The sequence below is a fragment of the Podarcis melisellensis genome, assembly GCF_964234715.1.
Source record: "Podarcis melisellensis genome assembly, chromosome: 8".
Lineage (NCBI taxonomy): Eukaryota > Metazoa > Chordata > Lepidosauria > Squamata > Lacertidae > Podarcis > Podarcis melisellensis.
Genome location: NC_138540.1, coordinates 3,425,830 through 3,438,303, shown reverse-complemented (window position 1 = coordinate 3,438,303; position 12,474 = coordinate 3,425,830). Strand labels below are relative to the sequence as shown.

General features: G+C 46.5%; 1 protein-coding gene across 2 annotated transcripts in view; it reads right to left on the bottom strand.

Annotated features, from left to right (window-relative positions):
• KCNIP3 (potassium voltage-gated channel interacting protein 3) overlaps window positions 1-12,474 on the bottom strand; it is a 115,928-nt gene that overhangs the window by 79,420 nt on the left and 24,034 nt on the right. For both annotated transcript variants that reach the window (XM_081921367.1, XM_081921368.1), the window contains exon 2: window positions 5,663-5,828. In XM_081921367.1, coding sequence (XP_081777493.1) covers window positions 5,663-5,828 — 166 coding nt within the window. The remainder of the gene's footprint in view (window positions 1-5,662; window positions 5,829-12,474) is intronic.

Sequence of the window (12,474 nt, the reverse complement as noted above, 5' to 3'; positions counted from 1 at the left end):
GCAGGAGGCCTCACTGGATGGGTGTGGCTTTTTCCTGGCACGGAGGTCACTGATGGAGAAAGCTTCACCAGCTAAAGTTCTGGGCTCAGCATGCCAGTAACAGTACTACAGGAGGGCAGGAAAAAGGAGGAGGGAGAACCCTGCTGAAAGGTATTTGATCGAGAGGAGGCAGATACAAGGTAATGACCTGCACCAGCCTCCACCAACCTGGTGCCCTCCAGATGTTTTGGAGCACAGTTCCCATCAGCCACAGCCAACATGGCCATGCTCCCACCAGCCTCAGCATCATACGGCAGTGCTGGCGGGGGCTGGTGGGAGTTGCAGTCCCATACATTAAGAGGGCACCAGGTTGGCAAGGCCAGTGTAGAAAATACGCAGGTGGGTTCATGGAACATGCTCTCCTGAAAGCCACAATCTGGGTTTCAGATCAGGTTTGTAAACTGCAATAAAGGTTGGTTGATTTATTTCTCAGTGACAAAACATGTTGTTTTTTTACAGTCAGGGATTTCCTCTCCTACTGAAAGTGTTAACTATGGATGCCTTTGCCTAGAGATCTTGCAGGATTTCAGATGTGCAAGGCTGAGAATAGGAATTATACAATTTCAAGGCCACAAATGGGAGCTGGGCTTTCTCTTTAAAGTAAGTTTTGAGACCTCAAGGTTGCAAACATGACAATAAAATAAAATATTAAAGGATCAGAAATCAGCAGGCAAGTCTAAAAGAAGCACAACTCATTTTGTTTTGTAACCTTGGATGGTTCCTAAGTATAGCATACAAAAGTTGTTGTTGTTCTTTGAGGGTCTGATTCCAGTTTATTATTTTCTACAATTGAAGATTAGCAATTTCTGAATAAGAATATTGTGGAGTAAGCTCAGCCTGCTCATCACCTGCAGTTCACAAGCAGCAGCAATATTCCCGATATATGATATAAGCATAATCTGATATGCAGATTATGCTGCTCACAGCCATCTGAGTATGCATAATGGCTTTAGCACTCCAGCTCACGATGCATTTCCAAGAAGGCTGTGTCAGAGCTTCAGATACGGACAGCGTTTCTAAAAGGCATGTGCAAAATCCACCCAATAAATCACACTCATTTCTATGCCTGAGGTAGCAATATGGGGAAACCCAGCCAGATGGGTGGGGTATAAATAACAAATTGTTATTATTGTTATTAAAACCAACATCTCCAGTTTCAGTTATGTTAAACTGTGTGGCTCACAGTTACTGTTGAGCTGGGCCAGTGCGAAGTCACACTTACAGACTGGCCTGGCAGTTTGGAGACACCACTACAGACATCTCAGCCAGGCTGTCAAAGGCTAGTTGCCGTCAGGGGTGCCAACTTGAACAAAATATGGGGGGCAGGTAAGCCCCACCCCGCCTAATTGATCACCTGACATAGTGCACACACACCATTTGAATGGCAATGCCCATCAACTTGGGGGGAGGGGAGCTCAAATATTTTAGTATTTTTAGTACAGTTGTTCGCTATATTGAGGGCCAGCTCAAAGCATGTTGGTGCCTGAGGCAAAATACAAGATGGTGCCTTCCCTGGTGGCGAGGCAGGATCCCTCCTGGCACCTGAGTGCATCAGGCTGGCTTGGCAGGCCATGTGCCCCCCCCCCGGGTCTGTCTACTTCCTGCCCCTCTGCTTCTGCCGCCCAAGGTGGCTTCTTCACTCTGCTGAATGACATGGCCAGTCCTACACAGACCAAGTCTTGGTCACAAAGCTGAAGCTGGAAGATACAGGGCTACATCGCTCTGATCTCTTGCATCCCAGCTGCTGGGACATTTTATACGGTAGATATTTGACCTGGGAACAAATAGAGGTGGAGCATCACAGTTCATGATGCAGCTGGCTGCCTTTCTTTTATTTTAAAACTGGCTGTGCTGTACCCCTGTTTAGGTTGACAGTAAGCTGACACAAACAGAGGACTTCAGCAAGTGAAACTATCCCCCTTGAACGACAGAAAAAGCTTCAGCTGCCAAATGTCTGAGTGGCATGGCAACATTAAAGGCACCAGAATAGGGCCAGCTAAAAAGGTGGCAACCCCTAAGTACACTGGGCAGACTTGGATCTCCTAAGTCAGATTTGTTAGGTTGCAGCATCAGCGGGACAATCCTTTGCTAAAACAGTAGTTCAGACAGTAAATTGAATGTTCGCCACTAGAGGGAGCCAGTGACCCAACAATATGTACTTTAGGTCCTCAGTCCCTTCTTCTCTGGGTACAAATCGAAAGCGAAGTTCTTTTGAAGGAGCTTCCAGAAAGGAGTTTGCTCTGGAAGGAGCGCTGCATTTGGGTTCTTCATGGCATTCAGACAACATTGCTAAAACCGAAATGCCAGCCTGTATCCCCCCCCCAAATTAAAGCCGGATTTCCCCTTTCTGCCGAAAAAACAAACAAACAAACAAAAACTCTGAAAAGTAAAAACGTATAAATTTGCCATAGTATCTGGCTGGTGGGGAGTTTTCTTAGCGCATCCTTTTGGTGGGTAATTTGCCATGTTATTTTGGTGAGTGATCACTCTTGGCACACCCACTAAAACCATTTGCTCCTCAGCTGACCACCATTTTGCTTCCAGTAGCCCAAACTATACCCATTTACCGATTTCCACCAATTGCCAGTTTCAGGCACCCTGAATTTCAGAAGGCAAATTCAGATAATGTTAAGATCTTTACATAGTGCATGTGTGGAGTTGACCTCACAATACATGCCTTTTGACTTCAGAAACCTCAACAAATTAATACAGAGTTCTTCTGCAAGGCATCATCGTCATCATCAAATTATTTATTATTATTATTATTATTATTATTTTATTGCCACTACTATTATTATTTTTAAAAACTCAAAAAGAAACAGATGTTGCATTTCCGTTCTTTAAAAAAAAACCAAACACCTCTATTTTGCTGCTAAGTTTGCTGCTGCACATGTGAAGGTTTTTTTTAAGGTGTGCACACAAGTACAGGAATTTCTGTGTACATCCCTGGAACTGGAAGAAGAGTGGAGGAGAATATGTTATGCAATGTCATGTGATGGTCTATTTATGGACCACTTTTTGGTCCAAAGGCTGCCAAAGCGATAAACTGCATATTAATACAAAAGGAATATTATATGAATCAATCAAAACAATATAAAATAGCAAAACCACAAAATACCCACCAATCACACTGGATATATATTTTTGAGCTGCCTTTATATTTCTCACGGCAGAAGCAGCTTCCCAGCCTTCTCCCTCTCACTTGGAAGCTGGGCAAATTCACACCTCTCCACTCTCATCTAGGAGGAAGCCCACCAACAGCCAATCACCTTTGCCCTCCCCATACCCCAAAGGGGACACACAAAAGGATGACTCCCCCTTTGAGCCATCCCACTTGGGACTGACCCACCATGGCAATCTGCCACTAATAGTGTGGCAAAATCTTGCTCTTCACAGGTTGAGTTAGCGGGCCAAATATTCCGGTTAGCAATTAAGGAGAAGGACCAGAGCAAAACGTTCCATCAAGCCCTGTTCACTGGACAGGAAACAGCAGAATGCCCATGAAACATGTGCAAACTCTCGTGCCAATTGCACACACAGAAGAAGCAAATCTGAACGACCCATTTGTGATACGAACCCTCACCTGGAAGTGTCCACCAAAGGAACAGAATGCGTGTGCATCACTCCCCACCCAGCAGCCAACCCTGCAGCTTCTTTGGCAGAAAAATGACAGTCGAACCGGCCATTCACTGATAGCAGAGAAATGCCCAAGAAAAGGATTCAGTCCCTGGGTGAGGCCCATCTGAACTTCAGCTCAAAAGATCGCCCCAGCAGCCCCAGCTCTCTCCATTCTGCTCTCTGGCCCTGCCTTAAACAACTGTGAAGGGTCCGCTTGGCCGAGTGGGCAGAGCTTTGCCAATTACATTTCTGTGTATTGTCCTATTCAAAACCCAGGAGCAGAGACACCAAAATATAAAAGAGGCAGCTTTTACTGCCCAGGGAATTGAACCTCGAGCTCTCAGAGGAAAACAGCAAGCTGCCTTAAACTGAGCCAGACCGCTGGTCCACTTAGCTCAGTATTTTCCAGCTTGGTATTATTGTTGTTATTGTTAGCCTTCTAAACCACCATGAACACAGAAGCAGCAAATACATTTAAAACAAAACTAAAACCCTAACAAGCAGTCCCTGTGGTGGAGACCAAGCCTTCCAGCTGGAAGAACAAAAATGTCTCCTGCCTGTTTCTGGAAAGTGCAGACAGTGGATGCCTCTGCATTGTCTACTCACTGACTGGCAGGCACTAGCGGAGGAATGGGGGGTGGGGGGAGCGCACCGCCCCCGGCACCATCGAGGAGAGGGGTACCATCGTCCCCGCCCCCGGACATGCACCGCACTGAGCGCCACGCCCCTGGTATGCATGCCACGCCCCCAGGACACACATCATGACCCCACGGGTGATGTGCCATGCCCCCAAGATGCACACCATGCCCCCCAGGACGCACGCCAGCCATGCCCCCCCCCCTGCTCTCCGTCCCCAGTGCCAGAGTATGCAGCTTCACCACTGCTGGCAGGGTTTCAGATGGGACCATTCCCAGGGGCGCCGACTTATAAAAAATATTGGGGGGACGGGGGCCCATACCGACTTATAAAAAATATTGGGGGGGCCCAAGACCTCCAAACTGCTGCTGCTGGGGGAACGAAAGGGGCGAGCCCCGGGCTGCCCCGACCTTAAGTGAACCTGTGAGGGCCCGCCCTTTGCGGCAGCCGATTGGCTGCCACCGTGGGAGGTGAATATTAATGAGCTAGGGGGAATCCCCGCTTCTCGCGGGGCTGACGCCAGCCCCGCGAGATTGTTGATGGGTCGAGAGCCCGCAACCCCACCCCCTCCCTAGATCGGGAGTGGCTTTGTTTTAACTCATTACTGAATGTATTTTAAAAGGTAACTATCGTCAAACAAGGAAAATAAAAAATACCAACATAATTTTGTGATTTTACAAAGCATAATATAACTAATAATTTTCTTAAATTATTGGGGGCGGAGCCCCCCCAAACAAACTTTTGAGGGGGCTCGGGCCCCCTCAGGCCCCATGGAGTCGGTGCCTATGGCCATTCCTAGCCACACTTGGACTTGCCAGCAATTGAACCAGTAACCTCCTCAGCCCAGGGAGCTCTAGGCCACATGACATTCCCATTTTTTATGACATTTGGAAAATTATAGCCCAAAATTTAATTATGAATCCACAACTGGTGCTCTCAAACAGTGACGTGCAGTGAATTTTTTCAAAGGGGAACAGTTAGGGCCGGAAGCGACAGCTTGCGAGGGCAATGTCATGCATGTGACGATGTCGCACACATGAGCACCACGCCTCCCTGCCTAAGCACGGTTAAATGTGCATTCGAGTTGCGCTCCGCAGCAATCCAGAAGTAACGGAGCGTGATACTTCTGGGTTTCACCGCTTGTGCATGCACAGACGCTCAAAATGATGTCACGTGCATGCGCAGAAGTGCCAAAATGTGACCTACGCATGCACAGACGCGTGGATACGGGTTACGTTTGCTTCTAGATCCGAACGGGGCTCCAGAATGGATCCCGTTCGCATCTAGAGGTACCACTGTACCTAGATATTATTCTTGAAAATAAATTTAAAAATCCAAAGAGAGCAGATGCTTCCATTGCACTCCTTACCTGATCCCTGGGGAGCAGTGCTGGAGAGGATCCACTTGACCAAGCAACATTTCATCAGAGCCTTGCGGGTGAGCCGTGGCTTCTGCCATTTCACGTTCTCCTTCCTCCCGGGGGGAGTCTGGCCTGGATCACCCAGGAGGCTGCCATCGGTCTCCTTGCTGTCATCCTAAAAAAGAACAGGTACAAGAGGCCTCAGAATGGCGGTTTTCAACTCCTTCTTAGTCAAATACTCCATGGCACACGTTGTGATATCCTGAGAAGCCCCAGCCCCATACTCTCCCTACTACCAAATAATAATAATAATAACAATAACAATAATACAATTTTATACCACCCTTCTTGGTTTAAAAAATAAAAACACAAAAATACATACTATTGGGACAAACAAACAGACAAACAAACAAATCCTACAGAGAGAGAGAGAGAGAGAGAGAGAGAGAGAGTTAGTTTATGATCTTTTAATTGCATAATTAGCAGAGGCCTGGAAAAAGAGGAATGTTTTTGCCTGACTTTTAAACATACATAACAACAAGCCTCCCTGGGGAGAGCATTCCACAAGAGAGAAGTCATTGCAAAAAAGACCCCTTCTCATGTTGTCGCCCTCCAGACTTCTCATGGTGGAGGCACAGGAAGAAGAGCCTCAAATGATGATAGCAGGGTCTGGGGATAAGTGGTGTGACATAGCCAACTCTAGGAATCTAACTCTGTGGTCTTAACCCTTTCATGCACTAACTAACATTCATGCATAGTTATGTTTGAATGCCATTTCAAACAAGAGGCAGGAATGCTTCTGAACACCAGTTTCTGGGAACCACAAGTTGGGAAAGAGCTGCTGTATTCAGGTCCTGCTTGAAGGTTTCCCACAGGTTGGCAGTGGTGAGAACAGGATGCTGGACTAGATGGGCCATTGGCCTGATCCAGTAGGCTCTACTTATGTTCTTAAGCTGGGAGACTCTTCTGTCTCTTTAGGTTCCTTCATGTGCTTTAAAACCATAGAAGAATAGAGCTCTAAATTGCACAGGGGGTGTATCCTGAGATTTGTTTTTATGCATCTCTTTAAAAGATTTTTAGCCCACCTTCCTGGGCAAGCTGCCCTCACGAGGAGTCTTGCAAGTCTCAAAATGCATGGAAAGACAATGTATGTAGAAACTGGTAATAAACTGGTAAAACACAAGGCACACCCTGCCTTTCACACTACTCACAAATTGAGACTGGATTTGTATATTCAGCCCCGAAGAATGGAAGATTCCAAGAGGCATCACAAGACTGAACTGGTCTTCCAGGCACTTCCAGACCATTGATATTTTCGGGTGTGATTCAGTTAGGTAAAGGTAAAGCAAATTCAGGTGACGCTATTAAGTTGGTATTGGAATTACCCATATTTTTCGCTCTATAACACGCACCACACCATAACACGCACGTAGTTTTTAGAGGAGGAAAACAAGAAAAAAAATATTCTAAATGAAATAGTGGATATATGATTTTTGTGGTTCATGCTGTGGCCACAGACATGTGATCTGATGGTGAGTTTGGGGTAGCCCAATGCAAAAATCCTGAGGATCCATGTGGATCCATGCTTTGTAACCACGGAGGAGGGCAGGATGGGGAACCATGGATCCTCTGCTCACGACTGCAGCAGATCCCCCCCCCCGCCATCCGCAGGCATTCGCTCCATAACACGCACAGACATTTCCCCTTACTTTCTAGTAGGAAAAAAGTGAGTGTTATGGTGCGAAAAAATACGGTAAGTCACAGGTGGCAACACATACACACACCAAACTTTTTGCCATAAGAAAGGTGATGAGGAAAATACACTGGAAAGTGTGGGTTAACACTGCCTTGATACAGCTCTGTATAACTGCTCCCCAAATACCAGAATGAATGCTCAATAAAAGGTCAATGTCTTCTATGCTTCCCACATATTTAGCGCAAATAAATCAGAATGAGTGCTCAGTAAACAGGGTGCCTGGAAGCAGACTGTGATTGGCAGGCGGCAGGGGATGGCTAGGAGAAGAGAGGAATATGAAGTGGCTGAAGTAAGAGACTGTAAACTTCTTGTGGAACTCTTCAAGGTGCTCACAGAGCTCTGGCTGAAAAACTCTGCATTAAATTAACAATCAGGGGACTCTATGAAGAGATCCAATTTTGACCGGACAACTTGGTTTTTGCATAGTTCATCTTAACTTGCAAGGGAGAAGAAGGTCTGGCAAGTGTTAGAATCATAGAATCATTGAATTGTAGAGTTGGAAGGGACCCTGAGGGTCATCTAGTCCAACCCCCTGCAATGCAGGAATCTCAGCTCAAGTATCTCTGCTTAAAAGCCTCCAAGGAAGGAAAATCCACAACCTTCCAAAGGAATCTGTTCCACTGTTGAACAGCTCTTACTGTCAGAAGGTTCTTCCTGATGTTTAGTCGGAATCTCCGTTCTTGTAATTTGAAGCCACTGGTTTGAATCCTACCCTCCAGAGCAGGAGAAAACAAGCTTGCTCCCTCTTCCATGTGACAGCCCTTGGGATATTTGAAGATGTGTTGATTTGGCAGCTCAGCTCTTGCAAACCTTATCTAGCTGATCTGACTTGCTAATATGGTACAACTGTTTCAGAAATGCATCAATAACATAAAACCAAAGAAAAGCTAAGGAAGAGGCAGAAGCATAAATCAGCCACAATATCAGTAGCTCTGTGCCTTAAAAACCAGTTAGCAGATCTAGTATCCGGCATTACCAGCTTAAAAAGCAGCTAGGTCATTCATTATCTCAACTCAGATCAAAACTGGTTTGAGGGAAAACGCACCAAAGCACAATATTTCATTAAAAAAAAACTATAAAGCTTTGTTCTAGACGATCTGTTTATTGAGTGTTTATCTTGATTTGTTAGCATAAAGGTGCCACCCACACACTTAAAGCACATAGCTACCCCAAACAATCCTGGGAACCATAGTTTACCCTTTACAGAGCTACCTTTAACAAACTACAGTTCCCATGATTCTTTGGAAAAAGCAGCGTTTTTTTAATGTGTTCTTAAAGTATGGTGTGGGTGTGACCAAAGTTTGTGGGGAGGTTAGATATTGGTGACGGAAGCATTCATTCCGATCTGTTTGTGGGGAGGTTAGACAATGTTGCATCAAGTAATTGCTGTTCCAGACTTCCTGGTACATCTTTCTTACTGAAAATTGTTTGATTCAGGAGAGAAGTGGTTTGTTGCACAAGAGCTCCAGATCAACTTTAATTGTACAACCTGAATATTCAGACATGTGATTACCGTATTTTTCGCCCCATAGGGCGCACCGGCCCATAGGATGCACCTAGTTTTTTGGGGGGGAAATAAAGAAAAAAAATTATTTCCCCCCCAGGCATGGGGCTGGGGCGGGGGAAGCTCGAGCTTCCCCCGACCCCATCCCCAAGAACAGGCTGCTCTCCACAAGCCGTGGGAGCCCTCCCGCGGCTTGCGCAGAGCTACCCAAAGCCCGGGCGCGACTGCTCAGCACGCCCCAGGCTTTGGGATGCAGGCAGCTCTCCACAAGCTGTGGGAGCCCAGTGGGAACTCCCACAGGCTCCCAAGGCTTGTGAATAGCTTCCTGAAGCCTGGCGAGCAAGAGGGGTCGGTGCGCACCGATTCCTCTCGCTCTCCAGGCTTCAGTGAAAGCCTGCATTCGCCCCATAGGACGCACACACATTTCCCCTTCATTTTTGGAGGGGGAAAAGTGCGTCCTATAGGGCGAAAAATACGGTAAATTGTACTTAAAATAGCAACAGCCTGGAAGCGCCTCAAGAAGGTGAAATCCTGTAGAGCGAGTGAAAGTCTGGCCAAGCAGGAAATGAACTTTCCCTGCAGTTAGCTGTCCAAATGTCTTGTTTCTTCCAGCCAAGCTGATATCTCCCTTCCACCTACCCAGTTTTGTGTCTGGGCATGTGACTGATTCTGCCACCTTTCCTTTCTGGGACCAACAATGGCCGACATCCTCATCTCTGACTTTTGCATGGCTATAGAAGGGCTTGGCTTCTTGGATCATGGTCTCCACTTCCTTGAGGAAGGACTTTTGGCAAAAAATGGGCTGCACCTCACAGCAGTTGTCAAAAATGTGTTTGCTAAGCGTCTGAGAACCTGATCATGAGAGCTTTAAACCAGATCTTGAAGGGGAGGGTGACAACAATACAAACGACAGAAGAACACCTGATACTGGGGATAATAGTCTCATTGACGCACAGGAAACTGAAGTGGTGCTCCAGAAAACTGCTAAAGGGCAAGAAACTACAAGAAGGAAGCAGCTGGAAGGAAGACTCATGGTTTAAGTTGTCTCTACACAAATACGCAATGTATGGGAAACAAGAAAGACAAATTGGAGCTTTTAATACAGGATGGCAAATATTACCTGATAGGCTTTACCTGGTGGGATTTGACTTATGACTGGAATGTAGGAATTGAGGGATATAACCTATTTAAAAGGACTAGACCAAACAGGAAGGGAGGAGGAGGAGCATTATATGTAAAGGATGTGTAGAAATCCACGACCTGGAGCATGGAAAGCATGGAAAGCTGAGTGAATGGGTAAAAACTGTTGAAGAAATAAACAACAGTAACCTTACTGTGAGGGTCTGCTATAGACTGCTTGGCAATCTGCCTTCTTAGGGCCTTTTGTGGATCAGGGGAATGCTGTGGACATAGTGTATCTTGAGTTCAGTAAAGCTTTTGACAAAGTCCCCCATAATATTCCTGCGAGGAAGCTGGTAAAATGTGGGTTGAATGAGGTAACTGTTAGGTGAATTTGTAGCTGGTTGACTGACCGAATCCAAAGAGTATTCATTAATGGTTCTTCATCATCCTGGGGAAAAGTGACAAGTAGGGTACCATGGGGTTCTGTCCTGGGCCCACTGTTGTTCAACATCTTTATAAACAACTTGGATGAAGGAATTGAAGGGATGCTCATCAAATTTGCGGAAGACACCAAACTGGGAAGGGTAGCTAATGCCACAGAGGACAGATTCAGAATTCAAAATGATATGAACAGATTGGAGAACTAAACACAAACTAACAAAATTTCAGTAGGCCCAAATGTAAGGTTCTGCACTTAGGATGTCCAAATATAGGATGGGGGGGATGACAACACCTGGCTTACTAGCAGTACGTGTGAAAAGGATCTAGGGGTCTCGGTGGACCACAAGCTTAACATGAGTCAGCAGTGTGATGCAGCAAAAACAACAAAAGATAATGCCATGCTAGGCTGCATCAACAGAAGTATAGTGTCCAGATTAGTACCATTCTATTCTGCCCTGGTCAGACCACACCCAGAATACTGTGTCCAATTTTGGGCACCACAATTTAAGGAGGATGTTGACAAGCTGGAAGGTGTGCAGATGAGGGTGACCTAGATGATGATGAGGAACACCCGAAGGAGCCAAGCCTGATGAGGAACACCTGAAAGAGCTGGGTATGTTTAGGCTGGGGAAAAGGAGACTGCGAAGAGATATGATAGCCATCTTCAAATATTCAAGGGCTGTCACATGGAAGATGGAGCAATTTGTTTCTTCTGTTCTGGAGGGGAGAACCTGAACCAATGGCTTCAAGTGACAAGAAAGGAGATTCCAATTAAACATCAGGAATACAGTGGTGCCTCGCAAGACGAAATTAATTCGTTCCGCAAGTCTTTTCGTCTTGCGAGTTTTTCGTCTTGCGAAGCACGGTTTCCCATAGGAATGCATTAAATGTCTTTGCTTCCCCCCGCCTGCCTTCCCGGGAGAGCAGAGAAACACAGCGCTGCGGGTCCTGGACCTCTTCTGAAGGCTGGCGGGGGGCAAAAGTCTTTGCTCCCCCCCGCCTGCCTTCAAAAGCCATCCGGGATAGCGGGAAGCGCTTCCCTGCTATCCTGGACTGCTTTTAAAATGCTGGCGGTGGGGAGCAAAGCCTTTCGGCCCCCGCCGGCCTTCCTGGACCTCTTCTGAAGGCCGGAGGGGGGGGAAAGGCTTTGCTCCCCACCGCTAGCATTTAAAAGAGGTCCCCGGAGATTTCCCTATGGGCTTTCTTCTTGCGAAGCAAGCCCATAGGGAAATTCATTTTGCGAAGCGCCTCCAAAACGGAAAACCCTTTCGTCTAGCGGGTTTTTCGTCTTACAAGGCGTTCGTCTTGCGGGGCACCACTGTAACTTTCTGACAGTAAGAGCTGCTCAACAGTGGAACGGTCTCCCTCGGAATGTTTTAGATTCCTTCCTTGGAGGTTTTTAAGCGGAGATTGAATGGCCATCTGTCAGCTGAGATTCATGCATTGCAGGGGGTTGGACTAGATGGCCCTTGGTGTCCCTTCCACCTCTACAATTCTTTGCTTCTATTATTATTGCTTGCATGCATACCATCATCATTCCAGCAAAAAGAAAAGTGGAGCAAGTGGTTAATGCACCTCTGCAGCCAAGCTAACTTTCTGAGCCTCTCTTGAGATACTCCATAAATTGGCCCTTTTCCTCAACAACATTCCGAACAAAGGACAGGTTTGGCTTGGCTTCTGTTCTGCTAAGGTGACTACTCTGCCAAAGGGCAGCAAATCCTCACCACACCCTGTTGCAAGCTGGCTACTGTAGATGCTTCCGTCCCCTCATGCACACCTTGTTTAAAAATAGGCCACGGTGCTGCCGCTGATGTGTTCTGGATTCTAGCCTGCCTGGCTGCAGAGGCACAGCGGATGATTCAACCCTCTGAAGTGGTTTTGTGTTCAGCTAAAGCATCTTTAATAGCTGGAGAGCAAGCCTCGCTTTCGGAGGAGAAGTGGGGGAAGCTGTGCATCATTTTCTGAAAAGCACTTTTAACATGTAGATGCCATTTTAGG